At 52.2% G+C, this 19,263-nt stretch overlaps 5 protein-coding genes across 5 annotated transcripts; 3 read left to right on the top strand and 2 right to left on the bottom strand.

The window, feature by feature from the left end:
- The first annotated feature begins 146 nt into the window (after positions 1 to 146).
- V8C40DRAFT_240960 (rRNA processing/ribosome biogenesis-domain-containing protein) lies at positions 147 to 2,946 on the top strand. The gene is made up of 2 exons (XM_083214920.1): positions 147 to 765; positions 836 to 2,946. The coding sequence occupies exons 1-2, from the start codon at positions 424 to 426 to the stop codon at positions 2,753 to 2,755; spliced, it is 2,262 nt and encodes a 753-aa protein (XP_083074880.1). The 5' UTR covers positions 147 to 423; the 3' UTR covers positions 2,756 to 2,946.
- V8C40DRAFT_240958 (WW domain-containing protein) lies at positions 2,820 to 4,533 on the bottom strand. The gene is made up of 2 exons (XM_083214919.1): positions 4,406 to 4,533; positions 2,820 to 4,240 (listed from the first exon to the last, which is right to left on the bottom strand). The coding sequence occupies exon 2, from the start codon at positions 4,155 to 4,157 to the stop codon at positions 3,279 to 3,281; it is 879 nt and encodes a 292-aa protein (XP_083074879.1). The 5' UTR covers positions 4,158 to 4,240; positions 4,406 to 4,533; the 3' UTR covers positions 2,820 to 3,278.
- Positions 4,534 to 4,687: 154 nt separating this feature from the next.
- Positions 4,688 to 6,759, top strand: V8C40DRAFT_240955 (concanavalin A-like lectin/glucanase domain-containing protein). The gene has a single exon (XM_083214918.1). It carries the CDS (start codon positions 5,241 to 5,243, stop codon positions 6,483 to 6,485), a length of 1,245 nt encoding a protein of 414 aa, XP_083074878.1. The 5' UTR covers positions 4,688 to 5,240; the 3' UTR covers positions 6,486 to 6,759.
- Positions 6,760 to 8,467: 1,708 nt separating this feature from the next.
- On the bottom strand, positions 8,468 to 10,165 carry V8C40DRAFT_264376 (MeaB bZIP transcription factor; the record flags this gene model as incomplete). Its single annotated transcript, XM_083219528.1, has 4 exons — positions 8,468 to 8,739; positions 8,805 to 9,266; positions 9,327 to 9,543; positions 9,995 to 10,165. 4 exons carry the CDS (start codon positions 10,163 to 10,165, stop codon positions 8,468 to 8,470), a joined length of 1,122 nt encoding a protein of 373 aa, XP_083074877.1.
- A 5,483-nt stretch (positions 10,166 to 15,648) lies between these two features.
- Positions 15,649 to 18,648, top strand: V8C40DRAFT_240944 (uncharacterized protein). The gene is made up of 2 exons (XM_083214917.1): positions 15,649 to 15,834; positions 15,899 to 18,648. The coding sequence occupies exons 1-2, from the start codon at positions 15,799 to 15,801 to the stop codon at positions 18,083 to 18,085; spliced, it is 2,223 nt and encodes a 740-aa protein (XP_083074876.1). The 5' UTR covers positions 15,649 to 15,798; the 3' UTR covers positions 18,086 to 18,648.
- Positions 18,649 to 19,263: the final 615 nt, after the last annotated feature.

Here is a 19,263-nt window from a genome sequence, read left to right as displayed (position 1 = left end):
GCAATCTCAGGTGTCAGTTGCGGCGGAACGTTGGGTGGCCAATCAGCGGCGCCACGCGGAACCCCACGGTAGGCCGACAAGGTACCTGAACCTTGCCCAGACAGGCAAGGGAAAAAAGAAAAAAAATCGAGTTTGCGATTGCATCAAAGCAAGTACTGCAACAGCCGGAAGCTCAAAGCAGTGCACGAAGAAGCCAATTGGTGATAATTCTTGGATTATTTTTATCTCAGAGGCACCGAGTTTGCTTTTACGTCGACACTACAAGTGTCACTCACCTCTGGTGGGCTGCAAGCTTGTTGATATCGAAATCTTCTCTCTCCCTGCTGGTGTCACTCAGTTCAACATCTTTTGAGAACTCTGCCATCTCACCTCATATCCTCGCCTCATATCACCTCATTATATCCGGCGTCTTCCCACTCCGAAATGTCCTCTTCAGCTTCCACAGACCTTCGGGTCCTCACCCGGAAGCTCACATCCATCCCGCCGGCGCAGCTCCCTCACTCTCTCCCTTCTCTCATCCGCCATGTCCTTCGATGCCGCGATGCGCTATCCGCCCCTCAGGACCCAAAGGCCAAAGGCGATGCGTCTCAGACTTCCATGCTTGTGCACAAGCTCAAGACTAGCATTACTACCCATCTGAATGGCCGAAGTCGCGAGGGCAGATTCGCTGCCATTGGCCTCATCAAGGCTGCTATCGACGTTGGTGGCTGGGAAACTCTCCGCGGCTCAGAGGCTTGGGTGCGCGGACTGCTCTCAATTGTACAGGTACGAATTCATATTTTTCATACTCTGATTTGCTATGATAGACTTAAAAAAAAACTAATACATGCTTCAGAAAGCCGACCCTGCGGCGTCTAAAGAACTAGCAGTCGTGACTCTCACCAAGATTTTCATGCTGGTCCATCCTTACCAAACCCTCGTGCGGGAGGTCGCCACGCCCTTTCTCCCTACTTTTGGCACGGCGTGCCTGCAGCTTATCAAGACAAAGTCTGAATCTACGCCTTTGAATTTGATCGAAACCATCTGCAGCTCATTTTCAACCCTGATCCCCCTATATCCCCCTACTTTTCGCCCTTTCAGCGCTCAAGTCCGGGCCGCCGTCGGAGTCTACCTTGCGCCAACTTGTTCAGATGAAGTCTCCGTCCCGGAGTCTCTACAGCGAGCTGCCAGGCGTCTAGTGGCCTCTCTTCACTTCGTTGCGGCCAAGTCAGGCGGCAGTGATGAGTGGGCAAAGCTTGTCGATGGTATCCTTCAAGAATTTCACGTCACCGCTGACCAAGTCCTTCGAGCTGTCGATGAGTCTTGGGAGGCGACCAGCGGCCGCTCACGAACCAAAGTCGATGTTGACGGAGAACCAAATGGCCAAGGCAGCTCTGCTGAGCATCTGCCTGCCTGGTCTGGCCTCGAGGCTGGTACTGACCGGTTAATTGGGCTCTTCCAGTTCTTGGCTGATTTATTGAGCTATCCAACCAAGGCTGCGGTTGCCATCCCACTCAGCGGCTTGGTCGACACTATATCAAGAGTTTGCCTGGTCGCTCGGCTCTCAAAGTCCCAGACCTGGGAACAAGCTGTCGAAACTAACCCAGCCATTGGCAGAGAAGAAAAGGAAGAGCTGTGGAGCTTGATACCTGATATCCATGTGGCGGCAATGAAGCTCGTTATTTCTCTGTTCCAAAGACTTCAAAGGCATATGCTGCCCTTGGTCCCCGAAATCCTGGACCACCTAATCCGCATCTTCAAGTCTGGTATTAGCATCCCATCAGTCCGCATAGCGGGATACACCACTTTGAACACCATACTGCAGCTTGCCGGACCGACACTATCAAAAACTGCTGTCGAAATGTTGGACCCTCTTGTCGGAGCATGCTGTCGAGACCTACAGCAGGACGCCGGGTTTTTGAAGCCTGCAGAGAAACCCGCCACCAACACCACCAACAAAGGCACAAAGAACGGGGCCGTAGCAGTCAATACGGACCTCTTCCTTCAACCCCAAGCAGCAGCAGCCGCCACCGAAGCACCCACCCTGGAAGCCGACCACAGAGACAGAGCCAACGAGCTCCTTACAACCATCCTAGCCCAACTTCCGCAGTCTCATCTCAAGCCCGCCCTCCGCGGCCACCTCGACAAGACGGCCATCCTGACACGCAACCGCGATGCCATGCTCGCCAGCGTCCTCAACCCCTATAGAGACCAGCATGGCAGGATGTATCCCAGCATTCTGCCTCATCTGTCGCAGCTCTTCCCTCACGATCAAGGCCTGGAGATTCTACGCAGCAACCTTCGCACTAGTGCCGTTGCAGGCAGCGGAAGCGAAATGTTTGCCTCGCTAAGCGAAGTTGTCGAGCTGCAGCAGATTGAAGAGGAGAATGAGGAGGTAGACGAAGAGCAACACGATGAAGAAATGCAAGATGAAGATGAAAAGAACAAATCTCCGGAGAAAGCAGCAGCCTCGTCAGACGCCAAAGTCGATCTACCGATCCAGAGCACCGCCTCGCTCACCGCACCCAATCCCTTCGAACCTCGGGCATCAAACACAGAAAGGGCAGTTTCTCCGCCTAAGAGAAAACACGAGGAGTCTGAAGCCCCCCTTAATCCCAAGCGACAAGAGCTCGAAAAGAAGGAGCCTGCCGCTGCCTCGGCTGCTGTGGTGCAGACGGAAGGGGGTGAGGAAGAGTCAGATAGTGATAGTGATGGAAGCGTGCACCTTAATATGGAGCTGGAAGAGGATGATGAGGATGAGGATGACGACGAGTAATTCGCATAATACGATGGCTGTTGTGCGTGGACCATAAAAGAAAAAGAGGGAAAGAAAATAAAGATAGAGAAATGTGGCATGAGCCTGTATTGGGTATATCTGTATAGAATAAGACGTAGTCTACCTCATGACCACCCTGCTAATTAAAAATGAACAATATGATAAACACCCTCGAAAAATGCAAAGGAAGGAAAGGAAGGAAAACGAAGTAGAAGGATCCAGCACAGTATAGTAAGACATAAAGCAGAAGTTACAAGGCAATCAAAAGATTGCCGGGCCATGACAAGAAACGGCCAAGACAGAGAAAACAGAGAGAGATGATAAACCTTGACACCCTATTCTTTTCCAACGCCATTGTTTGTTCGAGAAATTCAAGCCGAGATATGTTGGTTAGGGAAAAGAAAAACACCTCAAGAATATAGAAACTCGGGGATGGGAAGATGAATGCGATGCAAGAGAATCATACCAAGCTAGATGAGAACGAACTAACGCTCCATCTCTCAGATACCACCCAGGGAGTGTCTCAGTCGCGTAACCAAGCTCGGCGTTTCTCTTCCTTCCTCGCGCGACGTTTCTCTTTAAACGCCTTGAGCTCGTTCTTGGTTGGCTTCTTGTTTGATCGCTCAGCTTTTAAGCTGCGGCCGCCGTGAGCATTTGCCGCGGCATCCACGTCAAAGTATGCGTTCATCTGACGCCTAGACTTTGCTTCGTCGGAGTGCCGCTCGGGGCCTGCCTCGCCAGACTGAAAGTTGCCTGTGATTCGATTAAAGGAAACCGTCGCGGCATATATGGCAGCAGGATCGCCAGCCAAGGCGGCAGATGCACTCTCATCCTCCTCATTCTTGGCGTACCATGCATTGGGATCATAGTCACCGTGAATGGCGGGGTTGTATCCTCCAGCAATGGGCTTCTCGTGGGAAGGCGGCTGAGGCTCTGCCCCTTGTGAGGTTGTGCCGTCGGGAGCCGCGCCAGCAGCGTCAGGGACTCGAGGATTTTCCCATTGGGTCTTGCCCGTGAAACGGTTGTAGAAAAACCAGGCCTGGCTATTCGCATCCCACTGGCAATCCCATCCGTCATCCTCTGGCTGCTGCGGCACCGGCTCAGCTGGCAAAGGTGGACCACCGGGAACAGCTTCATTCGGCAGCGGCGGCGCCTTTCCAGCGGCATCGGCATCGGCATCGGCATCAGGGGATGATGATTCTTCAGGAGACTCGTCGGCATCGTTGGCCCTCTTTTTTACATCAGATTCATCTTCCTCGGTCACCTCTCCAGCCTCGACATCGGAGTCGTCGTCACGGTCATCCCTCGTGGCTTCCTGAACAGAGTCCACGACAGCAGCTGGCGACTCAGACCCAGCCTCTGGTTCATGTGTAGTTGTGGCGGCGGTTTTTGGTGACGACATGTTGGATCAAAAAACAGCGCACCCAGGCAGTCGTCTTTGCGTTATCTTCCTCTTGCTCTTGTTCTTGTTGTACCTGTAATCATCTGCAACCGTGAGTATCCTGAATACGCCATGATCAACATGATACTTATGCACCTAGAGCTTAGCAGGCGGGGACAAAGAGGTAGGTTTGGAATAAAGGCACAATTGCTATAGGCTCGCTTTGTATTGTTCCGCCTTTTCGCGTCGTACGAGCAACAAGTAAGTACCTGAATAGTATTTCGTCGCGCGCCTTTTTCTCGCAACTGTTGTGATGCAGCCTTGGCACTACGGCTACCTTAAAAAATATTGGCAGTAAAATGTTCCAGTGTTGTAGGGATGAAGTAGCCTGTATGTGTGTAATATGCAAGGAGCAGGGTGACGGGTGGGCAGATGGATGGGGCATTTCAGCCTTGGGAGGGAACATTAATTATCCGGAATTTGATCTGATTTCGCTCGGGAAGACGGCAAGACGGAAGGTTAATTCAAGCCCGGTTAGTGCCGTGTTCTCTGGAGCATCGTAACAAGAGGTAAAAGTTGATTAGTTAGTAGCAATAGCTGCTGATGCCAAGGGCCGAAAAAATGAATCCAATTTGACCAAGATGCTGCTATTTTTTAGCGCTGCTCTTGACAGCTCTCCAGCTCGGGCTAGTCCTCAAGCCTCACAAGATGCAACGCTCGACCTCATCCAAAGCCGCTCCGAGTCTGCAGAATACGAGCCCATGCGACGACCCAACGGTGATCAGTTCACCTGCATCTCGTAAGTTGAAGAGCCCACATTACTGCATACATTCATACGCAAATAGGCATGGACTGTAGATCCTTGCCATGGCTTCTCATCTCCCTTTTCCCGCCTTTCTCACGCTCTTTTTCTTTCTTTTTGACTATGAAGCAACATGTCTTGATGCTCGCTGTTTGACTACATGCCAACAAGGTAGAGCTTTGGAAGCTATACACATTGAAGCTGCATCCTTCAATTTTCGCATGCTCTCACCCTTTTATTTTCAATATCTGTTTCTTTTTTTTTCCTTGCATCAGTAAGCCGTACTTCAACGGCTCATCAATATGCACTGGCCGCCACTTTCTCCCATCTCACCACTTGTAATCTCCATCCTCGTACCATCATGCGTCGCCGCCAGCCAGGGCGAGAACAGTAGCCCCCAGCCTCTGCCAAATGGTGATTCCGTCTGTGACTGCTTCCTGTCCAATGGCACGCAGCCCAGCTACTTTTCCAATCACATGTTCTTCGACTTTCGGAATCTGACCAAGGACGCCGGCGTCCCAGCGCTCATCACCAACGAGACTCTGGCAACGATAGCTCATCCTACGAGCGAGTACTTTTCCGATGACGAATGGACGAGTGTCTGGCAGCTTCAAGGATGGGACAATAGCGAAGGCAAAGGCAAGGGCCTGTCCGGGGCGGCGGCGGTCCTGATGGTCAACTCTCCAAGCAACGTGTACATCCAAAAGAACAACGACAGCGATGCCGCATCGGACACGTACATGACGCTGCGAACTCAGCGTCTTCCCAAGTTTCAAACTGCGGCGGCTTTCCAGACAAAGACGTCGGACTACCAGTTCCTGTCCCTGCGTATGCTGGCCCGAACAACCGGCGGCCCCGGAGCCGTAACCGCCATGTTCACGTACCGAGATGCCACCGCGACATCCAACGTGCAAGAAGCAGACTTTGAAGTCCTGACTCGCGGTCCGCGGGAAAGAGTCCAGCTTACAAACCAGCCGTCCTTTGACAGCAATGGTCAGGTGAATCCGAATGCCACACGCAACGTCACGCTGCCGGATGACATGATCTGGAGCCAATGGGCCGTGTACCGGCTCGACTGGACCTCGCAGAGCAGCGTCTGGTATGTAGACGGCCAGCAGCTCGCCAACATCACCTTTCAAGTGCCGCAGGAAGCCTCGGGCATCAACTTCAACGCCTGGAGCGACGGCGGAAGCTGGAGCGGAAACATGACTGTGTACGACCAGGCGAACCTGCAGATCCAGTGGATCGAGATGATATACAACACCTCCGCCTCGACGACGTCGACGTCGAAGACAAGGAGGGATCCCAGTCGCCTCTGGAGCCGCGACGCCGGCCCCAGGGGAGAACTGCTCCGGCGGCGAGACTCCTCGTCCCGCACCTGCAAGGTCGTGTGCAGCATCGACGACGTCGCGGAAGCGGGAGTCGCCACTATGCTGTGGAATAGTAGTAGCACAGCCACGCGGATGGCCGGTGCTGACGCGCCAAATGGCATGGCATGGGCGTGGGCCCTGCTTGTTGGGAGTCTCGTCTGGCTCGTGGCGGTTTGAACGGGACCAAAAGGACCTTTTGAACCTTGCTTAGGCGCCCGTCGGTATGGATCAAGAGCCAGGCTGTGCCTGGACTGTGGATGAAAGACTTGAAAAACACGGGGTGTCAGAACATGGATGCAAGCGACACTGCCTCGGTTCTTAATACCGAGTGTAATACCGATTTGTTGAAGCAGCCCTTGTACGGCATGCTTGTGGGATGGGAGCGTAACATTTACGATATACGATATATTACTCACGACTTACGTCGACGATTTCACGTCATCTTCACATGTATACACTCTATTTACAACAGCCTCTTGTAGATGTGATTCCAGGTTCGCCCATACAAGCCATTGTTCTCCTGCCATTGTCTCTCTTCAAAGCTGCCACTACTCATAGCCAGTCAATGGCACAAACTCTCAGGCGAGATCACTAATACAGAAACATAAAGCAACTCATCAATACCCGCTGTAAGACATACGACTTTAATGCACTTTTGTGTCGCCTCCAACAATCTTGTCCCTGTATTACCTCATGCTTGACAGGCCCCCTGAATCCTCCTCACTCCTAAGCGGAGGAAACAGCACCCACTCCCTTGACGGGCAAATGTCCTGTTGATCTCTTACAACAAGGATCCAAAGCCTGCCATCTATGTCCTGAGACCGCTCAATGTGCGTGCGAGTACAGGGAATACCGTGGAAGCACGGGGTAATATTACGGATCTGACCCGACACTACTCTCTACACCTGACCCCTGGTGACTCAGATCTGACTATCCCCATACGCGGACGTCTTCGCTCTCTTCACTCGTGATCCGGCGGAGATACTGTACATAACTCGATACATACATATATATACTTATATATACTATTTAATATGTCACGCCGGCGTCTAATAGTAGTTGCGGTCTCTGTATGTTAGAGCACTAAGCCAGGCCAGACCCACAGACCAAGTAAGAACAACGTGGACATAACAGCTGGAACTAAACTTCATGACACATAACTACATAGACCAAAAGCCCAAAGTAAGCTTACATCCGCTGTATTCGTTTAAAATCATCTTATCCAACCTCATGGGCCCTTGCTGTGGTCCCCACGGAAACTTTGAGTCTCCTTTTTTCGATTTTTTTGTATCTCTTTTCCATGACCGCCAATAACATTCCATGATACATAATAAATAAAAAAATAAGACAACTTTTCATTACCATAATCCATAACCACCCCCTTTTTTTTCATCCTTATGTTAAAAATGCTGAGTAACACCAATCCAGTGGTACAATGGGTATATCCACCACGTCGTCCTCCTCTGACCGGGCTTAAAAAAGAATTGCCCAGAGACATGGCCCATGCCACCAAAGTGATGCTTCTTTACTTCGTACATCGAGGGGCTAAAGTTAAAACGTATAATAAAAAATAATATTTTGGGGGCCATGAGTCAAATCATGTAATATGCGAGGCATAACCTTTCGGTAATCGTGATGTATTCCTTGTTTGGATGGCCTTTTAGAGTAGTGCTAGTAGTTGTTGTGTTCTGTTATTACCCTTGGTCGCAAGCCTTGGCGTAGCCGGGGTCGTTGGAACGAGCGGAGTTTAAACAACTCTACGAAACATCTCGATTCTCGTGCTCCACAACCCCGTCTTACGCGGAGCAAGGTACTAGGACCCAACCTGCCAGGTAAAGGGGGACCGCAAAGCTGCATCTCGTTCTTGGATACCGAGCGTTTGGACGAGCGTGTCATACCACCCTTGCCCAAGAGGCTCGATGGTTGGCCATCCACTTCAGGTCACCGCGAGCCCACGCACCGAGTTTAGCCTTGGACGAGCCATGCCATGCTAATACACTCCCAAGAGCTAATGCTGAAGGGGAAGAGGAAATATGCATTTCAACTCTTAGGGAGTGTAAAATTTGTCCCAGGAGGGACAAGGCGACCTCCGTCGTATCGCCGCTTTATAGAGAATGCCAACATCGTTAGGCTATCCGCGGAGGCCGTGTAGTAGTCAATCACCTCAGGTGTGTCTGATCGAATTGAAACGGCTGATTCGGGAAAGCCATGCTAGCACTGAGGCCGAAGGGATCCCAGTCGGGTTGCTGGTCCAACAGCTGTGTCATTGAGGGATACTGGGAGCCGGTCGTCACTTGGTGTCCTGGCCCGGTGGAAGCGGGTGAAAGAAGCATCGGTTGTTGTTCGCCGTTGAAGCCGCCAGGGTATGGGCCGGGGCCACTAGGTGTCTCAATCTCCGAATCATCGACCATATCGGCTTCATATTCTTGCTCTATACAGCACAGCATTAGTAAATGAATAAACAGAATTCATCTCAACTCAATGTGTCCGTCTTACCTAGTTGCTCAATATGATTCTGGAATGAGGGTGTGGGATAGAACGATGCACCGGAGCCCATCGCCCCGCGATTCCCAGTTTGCATCATTGGCTGCCTCGCTGAGGGCGTCGTGATGGAAATGGGAGTCATCTGCTGCCGGGATAGCCCAGAGATGGATCCTCTCATGGACATGGTATCCGAGGCTGCAGGAGAAAAGGCCGAGCTGGCGGTATTGGGGGAGTTGGCGTGAGATGGGGGCCCAGGTCGATTCTTTGGAGATGGCGCAGTCTTGTGAGGTTGTAGGGGTGGCGGAAGAGCGGTGCCGGGCTCAGTCTTGGGAGCAATGCTAGACTTGCGCGCATGGTGCCGGTGCATCATGGTGCGTTGAAGGGGAGGCGGCTGCACCAAGTTCTGTGGCATGTGAGTAGGTGCCAAGTTGGGACTGCCGGTTTTGGCTTGAAGCTCGGCTTGGACATCGATGCCTTGAAAAGTGGACAGCGTTAGTTAAGAGATCGTATGTGATAAGTGGCATAGCAACCTACCCTTCTCAAGAAGGATGCGCTCGAGTAGCGAGTTCTTGTAGCGGAGCATCAGACATTCTTCGGCGGCAGTGCGATGAGCAGCCTGTAGATTGTGCAGGTTGGACTCATGGACACGAATAGTTTCCTCTAGTTGCTTGATGTACTCGGTGCGACGTTCGCGAAAGGCAGCCTGGGCTTGTCTATTGCGCTGCTTCCGCTCTTCAGATGTCGCATAGATCTGACGAGAGAAGTACGTGTTAGCTTGAACGCAGTGGTAGCCATGTCATGATCATGTTGTCGTCTTTAGGGAACATGGGGGTTTGAAGCGAGTTACCCGAAAGGGCAGCAGAACGCCATGACCACCCATGCGGCCGTCATATAAGACAAGCCAGCATCGAAGCTATCGTTGGTAGTGCCAGTGTATATGTATACATATAAACATGTACACGATGGTAGTTGGCATCCTACCAGATAGCATTATAGCGCAGATAAGGGATTGTGTGTTGGCCCTTAGAAGGGGGAGGGCAGAGTGTGTAGTGTTGGGTAGAGTAGGATGAGTGAGGGGTAGTATTGGGTGAGATCCGAGATAGACTAGCAGCACTACTGCATCGTCGTCTGGTATTTATAAAAAAGAAAAGTCATGATGCTGGGAAGAGGCAGAGTGAGATAAGGAAAGTAGAGGCACTGACTGGCTTGCGGCCACCCTTTCGCTTGGGTTGCTGGCCATCTTGAGAGACGTTGATGATTGTGCTACCGCTGCCGGCAGTCATGGAAGGGATCTGCTCCCTCTCCGGAGTGGAACCAGTCGACTCCTCGCTCTCATCCCGGTGAGGGTTCGGCGGCTTGTTGTCGATGGACATCTTGTCGGCCATGCCTTGGGTAACGGCGCGGCGGCCCTTCGAGACGACAGCCGCGCTGCGGCAAGCGCCCCAGTGATTTCAAGAAGACAAAACAGCCGTCCCGGTGACGTCGCTCGGGGGTGGGACGCCCGGTATCAGGTATCAGGGACAGCGGCGGCGGGCTATCAGAGGGATGGCCAGCCGACTCAAAAGGGCGTCTGTGGTTCGCCCAAGGAAAACTGTTATCAACGAGTTTAGGCAGCGGGCGAATGCAATTGCAGGGTCCTCTGGGCGCAAAAAGTCGACCAGAGAGATAGGCGTTCGGCAGCGCGTCTGTGGCGCCTATGAGCGGCCGAGGATGCGCCTGGCGGGCAGAAACGTAAGAAAAACAGGAGCGAGAGATAAGGAAGCGTCGCCCCGAGCTTCCAGAAAGATAATTTGCAGGCTCCAAGAGGGTCAGTCGAAGATACAGAACCTCGAAAAGCTGGTGGGAAAAGGCGCCGCGACTTGTTTTATGTAATGGGAATTGCGAAGAGGGGAGCCAGCAGCGTCTCCGGCGGCGACATTTGCGCTGGAGCTGGCCCCCCGTCCTTTATGGGCAATTTTCCTACCAGCCCAGAACCAGAACTAGCCACAGCGGACGGGGTACAGCGTTTTAGGCTTCGCAGCGACACTTGGAGGCTTGCTGGCGACTGACTGGTGACTGCAGGGTCGGCCGACGACCCAGCGCAAGGTGGAGCGATGAGCGAGCTCGGCGCTGGCGTGGCCAGACAAGGCAAAGGATGCAAGAAAAAAAAAACGAGCCAGCGGCCGGTACGAGAGATGGGGCCGGGGCTTGCAGGTCTGCGCGGGTACCTGTGAGACGTGAGCCGTGCAAGTTCTTGTCACAGCGCTCGGCGTGCGTTCTGGCTGCTTAGCCCGTGGCACCAGAGCGAGCTTGAGGCCCCGGTTCCGCGCACCGGCATCTCAGGGAGCGGAAACGATGCAAGGCCTGAGGCCGGGACAGGGCAGATGCGACCCGACACTCCGATGGCATCTGGATTGGACCCCAGAGACAAAGAATTTACGTTATAACACCAACCAGTGCCAGGTACTTGCAACTCTCACGACACGACACGAAAACCAAAGAGGCTGCGCCCTCGCATGTACTCGTACCGCCTGCTTGCAAGGCAAAGGCAAGGAAAAAAAATTATTCGGCCAACCATCCTTCTGCGAGTGGGTGTGCTGTGGGCTGTGGCCGGTTGGCTTTCGCCTCGATCCAGTCTGGAGGCTTTTCCCCAGCCGACGCGTCAGGTGGTCGCTCGGGCTAGAACTCCTTGGGAACTGTCTGGGCTAGGCAATGCTAGGGGCCCCGGGGAGTGGAATGGCCATCATCTGCTTTTCTTGCGCACTCCACCCTCTCTCTCCACCACGGCTTGCAGTTGAAATTTTCATCGGCTGGACCAAGTTGGAGTCGAGCGAGTCTCCTTGGTTGCTTGGCTCCTGGGTGGGACCCCGCTTGGCTTGTGCTGCCCTCTTCCAGGTTCTGCTTCTGCTGCACTCGCACTCGCAATTCGTACAGTATTGATACAACATGAATCCATTACAAGTAATGGCCGTGCCGCTGGCCTGAGCTGCCACGAGTACAGCTTTCTTTGTCGGCCATTCTCCGTATCCTCCACCCCTTCCAAATGTCCGCCGCGCCGCCTTCAATTGTTCGCCATGCTAGCTAGTCCATGCGTCAAGAGTCCCATTGCTGTGCAAATCCTGCCAGGGGTAACGGGCAACTCCTTCGCTGCAGCTCGGACACATTCGCCGCCAGCCGCAAGCCTCGTTGCTCACTAGCACAGCGCCGATGAGCGAATATTAGCATGGCTTGCATGGATGAGAAGGGAAACGAAAATATCGACCACCACTAATACCGTACTGTACTAACTAGGCACGAATACGTTGAGTACAGTACAGTACAGGAGATGACAGCGAAGAGAAGTGACATTGATCAGCAGCTGCGTCTTGAACCACACCACCACGCAACAAAACCAGCGGCTCTAGTGCCGACTGGCTGCAGTATACCCCAACGAGACCTGGCGGGCCCACGATGCTGCCGCGGAAAGGAGAAGGCGACAAGATTTGCTTCAGGTAGAATGCTTGTACTCCGGTGTTCGTCCTTGGCAGGCTTGCAGCGGTTACGGCGAAGCTATTCGCAACTAACCCAAGCGGCCCCCAGCTGGCCTGCCTAGTTGCAAATCTCGAAACGCTCCTTGCCTGTTCAGGTCCTGTCTATTTCACGACCATCGAGGGCAATACTCCTACGACTATACGGAGTACATACGGAGTAATATCTGGTCTTTCTGGTTGTCGCGCAAAGCAGGTTCAGCACTCTGTATGGGTAACCTGCATTTTGCCCCGTTGCTTGGTTGCTCTGAAACGGGCTTACATGCTCGTACAGCAGAGCTGGTCTCTCCTCGGTTTAAGCTTAACCTGGTCTCACCACGCCCCTCGACGAGCATCTCGATGACATTGTGCGTGTCTTGCCTTGCCTGATGCACCCGCGGAAAACTAGCACTGCTGCTAGTAGTTGTTAGCAGGCAGCCCAGCACTGATCAGCCAGAGACGTCCACCATTCCACCCGAGACATGCAGCCTATTGGTTTCTGGCGAGGATTGCCCTGCTGCAGATCCGACGCCTCCTCGTTCGCGAGCCGTCACCAGGCTGCGAGTACGAGAACTCCATCAATTGCCAACTCATGTAGCTGTGATTAGCCTCAGAGTCTTCTCCAATAATGAATGCACGGCTTGGGGATTGTGACGCGTGGTGTCGGAAGGCGTTGTGCGTTGTCTCGGGACCGCATTGCCAGCGGTTATGTATATGCACGAGACTGCATGCGTCGTTGTGCCGGAGGTCCGGTCGAGGCGTCCTGTTGTCTTCATATTGGTCAATTCGTGGCGTTGTGGCTCTTAGTCTCACCGAACATCATCTCCTTTTCCTCGACCCCATTCTGGGGAGACTCCACGACGTTTAACTACTGTATGGGGGCAGAAAAGTAGTGTTCCCCTGACACGCACAACGTTCAGCCAACCATCTCGCAACAACCAAGCAAACTCCGCAATTGGGGCTGCCTTCTTACTCCAACGATGGTTCAGCTAGGACGGGCGCTCAGTACCACCAAGGATATCCCGGAACTCTTCACCAACTCTTGAGACAACCGTCGACAACCGCAAGTCATGTGGTGAGGCTGTGGCTTGCCGACCTCATCTAAGAAGCCCCCAAAAGTTTACAATGACCGCGTGATCGGTGTAACGGGCGAGGGCGGAGAGGCAGACATAAAATGTCTTTGCCTCTGGATCATTCCGAGCAAGCAGCATTGGTGTCCTAGCCCAAATGCTGATTTCAGATCCAACCGGCTCACGGCCAGACATGTCATTGGCGTTGCGTTGCAAATATGTAAGCGCCGTCTCTCTTACCACCACGCAAGGATCATGTTTCGAGTAGTATTTCCGCCGCTGAGTCTGCATAATGCCTGCCAAAGCCGGATGTCCTCTCTCTCTCCCTTGCAAAATACGGAGCGCTTCATGTCAAACATCCCGTCAGCGCCACAAAGCCATGGGATATCAGCTTCCAAAATGCCAGCCCCCAGGTCCCAAGGGCTAGGTCATCCCAACTTGAGCGCCACCAACTTTTCCCCAGCTTCCTCGGAGATGTGCCAATCAGCTTCCCCATCAAGCAAGATTGTCTCTCGGCTGTCGGAGCTAGCTCCAAGAGGAGTTCGCCGCTAACGCAAGAAATCGCAAAATCATTGCAAGTTTGTCCAAGTTGCAGAATTGCCGAGTAGAATTCATCCAGTTTCGAGGGAGGTGAGCCACTGTCCACCAAACTTTGAATGTGCATAGTGTGATGGTGGTCAGGTGATGAATAAGCGGCCTATAACAGTTGTGAAGCAACTGTGTGCTCCCTCCATCTTGGTCTACGGCAGCCAGTATCCGACATGATTCAATCTCCAATTGGTGACATGCCGAGCTGAAAAACGGTACACATCAAGGCCTCTCTCTATTCGTTGCTTGGCCGAATTGGCATCAAATACAATGTGAAGGGACGCACATACATACAACATCAGAAAAGTAAACAAAATTACCTAATTCAACCACGCCGCTCTCCCGAAATAATAAAAGACCACACCCGTTGCTGCCATCCAAAAATCCTACGACCGTCATCGATGCGCGCATGGGAACGAAGATCATCTTTTCCTGGCTGTTGGCGGGCTATTAGACGCCACCTTCTCATAGCCCTGCACAACGTTTTCGTCCACCCCAACCGCCCTTCGCCGACACTTGGGACAGATTTGGAAATATCCCATTTTATACAGTCGCTTACCGAGGACGGATCTGGTCATCCGGTGAGAAAATAATCATCGGGTCCGGCGGATGTCACGGCATTCGAGCTAGAAAGAGCCTTTCTCTAGTGTCATCACCGTCATCACCTGGCAGCTACACATGGTCCGCAAGGCGATTTCTGGAAGGATTCTAGCGCAGCACATCGACAAAGTAGCGCTCCGATTTTCGGGTCGGAGTGCGGAGGACTCCGCAGTGTCGTGCTTTTCTGGGGGGCTCTTTTCGGTCTCGAGGAGAGCATGATTGGGTGGCTGACGAATTGCCTAAAGTCCTAGAGTGAGCGCTTAGGATTTGACATGCAATGCATCTCAACAACGCCTGTCACTGTCTGTCGCTGTTCTTCGCTGTCCGACACCCTCGAAAAGGGAACTCCGCGCCTCGTATTTCGCTAGATCAAGGGAGCCTGCCTTTGATTCGCAGGAGACATAAAGCATCCATGATCTTTTATAGAGAGCAGGGGCACAGCAAAGAGGTCACTCAATTTGAGCTCCTGCAAGTCCATACCACTATGAAGTACGGAGTAGAATCTCTGTTTCGTTGCACCCATAGTAGCTGCCCATGCCAGGAAGTTAGACATTGCCCGCGAACATGTTGGCGATGAAGATGGCATTAATCGAGGGACAAGCACACAAGCAACCCTTTCAAAAAAGGAAAAAGAAAAGGAAAATTTTTTAATTACCTTTTTTCAGGTAGTTGCTTTTGCTTCTTTTCTCTCTTCTTCAGCTCATTCACATTGGTAGGCATACAGATGTAAGCTTTAAGTCGCTGCTCAGTCAGCCGTTGCCTAGGCAGCTGCTCAGTAGTACCGGACATTTTCCTCACACAAAAAGCGGCCAGCATCAGCGCAAGGCTTAGCACATCATGAGATCTGTGATAAAATCGATCTCAGATAGACGACAATGCGATTTTGTAATAGATCCTGTGATTGACCATGTGATTAATTCGCCGATGCGTGCACAAACTACGTATGAGAGCTCACGTTATTTCCCCATAGAATCATCATACAGTGTGAATTGGGAAACTCGTGTGCCGTAATTTCTCCAACTGATACTGTGGACCCACTTTATGCCCTTTTTTGGAGCTTGGACAACAAGAAAGTAAACAAACCCCCGCTGACTACAAACTCGTGCCATTTGTTTTCATGTCATCACCTCCCACCAGGAATCCATCACGACATTCCTCGCCAGGTCTTCGAGACATTTCACCAGCCAGCTGCGTTGCTCAAAGTACTGCTATCAATACCGCCTTACCCTACAGTTTTAGCCAGATTTGAGCGCAATATAGACCATGTCTACTCCCCGCCGCTCAGCTCGGCTTGCTAAGGTGAGATTTTCCATGGTCAGACACGTTCTGAAAAATCGATTGTCACCTAACAACATTGGTGCAGAGCAATCCCATGCTGGAGACGCCTGTCGAGCTGGAGCTCCCAACTGTAGTCGAACGTGTCGAGCCCGTCAAGCGCCAAACTCCCAAGAGAATCACTCCCAAGAAAATGGAGGCATTTGAGACGCCAGCAACGCCTGCGAGCCATGCTTTAAAGCCCCCTAGCACAGAGATGCACCCCAGCAAATACCATCCAACTACCGCCGAACCATCTTCCGCCCTTAGATTGGGCTTCGCAGATATTGAAGACACACGACGGCGCGATAGCTCTCATGGAGCGGGTCTTCAATCTACCCCGTCCAAAGTTGGCGGTGTGCCATCTTCTGCTTTCACTCTTCGTGTGCCTGCTGGCACCACCGCCAACCAACTGGGCTTAGGGGCTGAAGCCCTACGTGTTTTGGAGGGCCTCAAGGAAAAGGCTGCCGAATACAAAGCCGATCTCATCGCCAACAGAGGAAACGACTCGTCGGCCGCGTCCACCGATGCCAATGGCCGCACAATTGCTAAGCCAAAGGGAAAATCGGGAAGGTTTAGTGCGGCTCATATGGCTGAATTCAAGAAGATGGATTCCATTGAAGGACATGCCTCTGCTTGGAGAGCACAAGAAGGAAGATTCGTTCCCGTTGTCAACCCTGGCATTAAACGGTCTCTATCCAAGGCCAACCTGGACACCCCTCAGAAAAACACAAAGCAAACTGAAAGGGTGCTACCAGCTACTGAACCGAGGAAGCGCACATCGGTGATGGAGAGCCTCGGACGATTTTCTGCCAAGAGACTGGGCACCAAGGCCCCTGTTAGCGAAGACCAAGTCTCTGCAAAGGACGAGCAACCTTCGCTCTCGGCCAAGAGAGTAAAGAAGAACGCAGAAGACGACGCTTCGACAACCCGCCCGGTGTCGCGGGACACGACGTCGGTTCCTCGCCCGTTCTCCAGCGTCAAGAAGCCTGCCGCTTCTAGAATTGCTCGACCTAGCCTTTCTCGCTTGATGAGCCCGACAAAGTCATCCATCGGTCGCTTCACTAGTCCTGGAAGGTCTGAAGCGGCTCCTGCTGCTGTTACATCATTGCCGCAGCCAAGCTTCAAGCTGCAAAGCGAGGCCAAAGAGCTGAAGGAGTCGAAGGGACCCAAGGAACTCATGAGACCCAAGGAGCTCATGGCCCTCAAGGAACTCAAGGAGCCTAAGGAGCCTGGTGAGCCCAAAGATACGAAGGCATCTGAAGAGTCCAAAGAGCCCGAAGAAGCCGAGGATGTTACCGACACGCCTATGAGGCGATCGGTGATGAAGTCCGTGTTCGGAAGCAGCATATTCTCGCCTAGGAGACGGAGTGCTATCCCGCAGCCAGTCAACACCACTGCACAGACACCGCCAGCTTCTTCTCGCTTCTCCAATCTGAACATTACCCGACTTGCGGCCACTCAGCCCACGAAGAAGTCTGTTAAGCATGTCACTTTCACACCAGAAGTTACGAGAACCATTTTTGATCCAGACTCTCCATCGCCTCACAAGTCGAACACTACTAAGAAGGCTTTGGAGCGCACTGAAGTCGAGAAAGCCCTGGAAGAAGCGAGATCATCGGGCGATATTGCTTATCCCGATTTGTCCAGCTACAAGCATCTGCTTGACTCCAGCACTGAGGAGGTCATCAAATCTCCTTCTCCTTCAGTTCCGGGCAGATTTACCTTCCGAAGTGATCATACAATCAAGTTTGGAAACCCATCGCCATCCGGCTTTGGTGCCTCTCCCGGCCAATCGAGCGTGCGACATGTGCGCAATTCTATCAAAGCCACATCGGATATGCCCGGCAGCTTTCCTGATCCAGTTTCGCCGAGCTCTCACCCGGATAAAGAGAACACGGCGCCTTCTCCGGCCAAGGTGCTTCCAGGAGTTCCACACGGAATGGCCAACAAGAAGCGTCATCGTGCCAACTCCATTGAAGGAGACGCTGACAAGGAGGCAGCTGATCGCGCCGGGAAGAAGGCCAAGAGTAGCCACGTTCCTGAAGGACAGGCTTTGATGGCTCCTCGTCTTCTCGGTAAATCACCCTCTATCTCCGCCAGCGCAAAGAAAGCCGGCAAAACCCCAGTTCGTCCCATTGTTCGAGCTGTTAGCTCGGCATCGACTTCGAAGAAGAGACCAACGTTGAGCATGAGCCGCCTTAACATGCTCGCCCGCCCAAAGAACCGCGGTTAGGTAGCCAGATGGGCGCTTCGAAGGAAAATGGGCGAGCTTCCGCTCAGACAAGCTCCTGGTCGGCTGGAGAATTCTCCCTCCTGCTCTTCTTGCCGGGATTGAGTGCAGCCTTCCAGGTCGATTGGGACATGGTTTGACATGGTGGTTATCTTGATATATTGCCGGTTTGGCGTTGGAGACTGCATCTTTTAGTTGATGCTTTTGCTATGATGAAGGAAACGTCGCAATGTATAATGGTATCCGGCGCTACGGATCCACTGGCGTTTTGATACGATTGTTTATACCTTGACGGATCTGAATGTGGCTGGACATGGCCTCTGTTGAGAGCGACACTTTGCTCTTTCTTCTTTGTTACTTGGCTTGGCGCAGGAAAGGGAAATGGGACGAATAGGGGAAACCATCTTTTGTTTGATCGTTTGTTTGTTTGTTTGAGATCAGGGAGACAGGAAGTCGACTTGTGTACAAGTAGTAACGCATACATTGTTGCTTTTAATGCCCAAATTGTGTTTGCTTCGTATTTGCAGAAATCATCCGTCACGATGCCACCTTGTATAATGATTGGCATGTGGTCTTGTAGAAACTCAATGGGCAGCACCGCCGATGGTTCTAACTGCGTGTTTCTATCATTATTATTCCACCTCGTGAGACTGGTTTCGCCGACTTACACAGCCTCCCTCCTCTAGCCGTTGTCTGTATTACTTTCACCTAGAAAGTTCCGAAGTCAATCAATACGCCTAAAGTTGGATATATACAGTATGCTACCCTAGGCAAGCTCTCGGCTAGCAAATTTCGAATGTTTTTTTTTCCCGTGAGCACCAATGGAATATATGAAACTTGCCATCTGCTCTATATGCGGTCCTCTTCTATCTACCGCTGCAAAAGGCATGAATGACAAGCTTCGTGCCAGCTCTTTGTGGTGTTGTTAACCTGTAACAATACATCTGTAGTTCGCTTTCATACTTAATAAGCAGAGCAATTATTACAGCTTCCCCAGGAAAGGATTTACGGTTTGCGGTTTACTCTCTTTGGTACCACTAACTTGATCAGCAGGTCTACCTGTACAGTGCCAATTCACATCCAGAGTGTCACTGCATCGACGGCCTGAGAGAAGGCAGCATGAAGGCACGTATTGATGACGTTATCATTATACCTGGGTGGGCCACTGAGGTTCTCAAGCA

This window comes from Trichoderma camerunense (genome assembly GCF_050948025.1).
Source record: "Trichoderma camerunense strain CBS 138272 chromosome Unknown V8C40scaffold_6, whole genome shotgun sequence".
NCBI lineage: Eukaryota > Fungi > Ascomycota > Sordariomycetes > Hypocreales > Hypocreaceae > Trichoderma > Trichoderma camerunense.
Note: the sequence above shows the minus strand (reverse complement) of the source record. Positions and strands in the feature narration are given on the sequence as shown.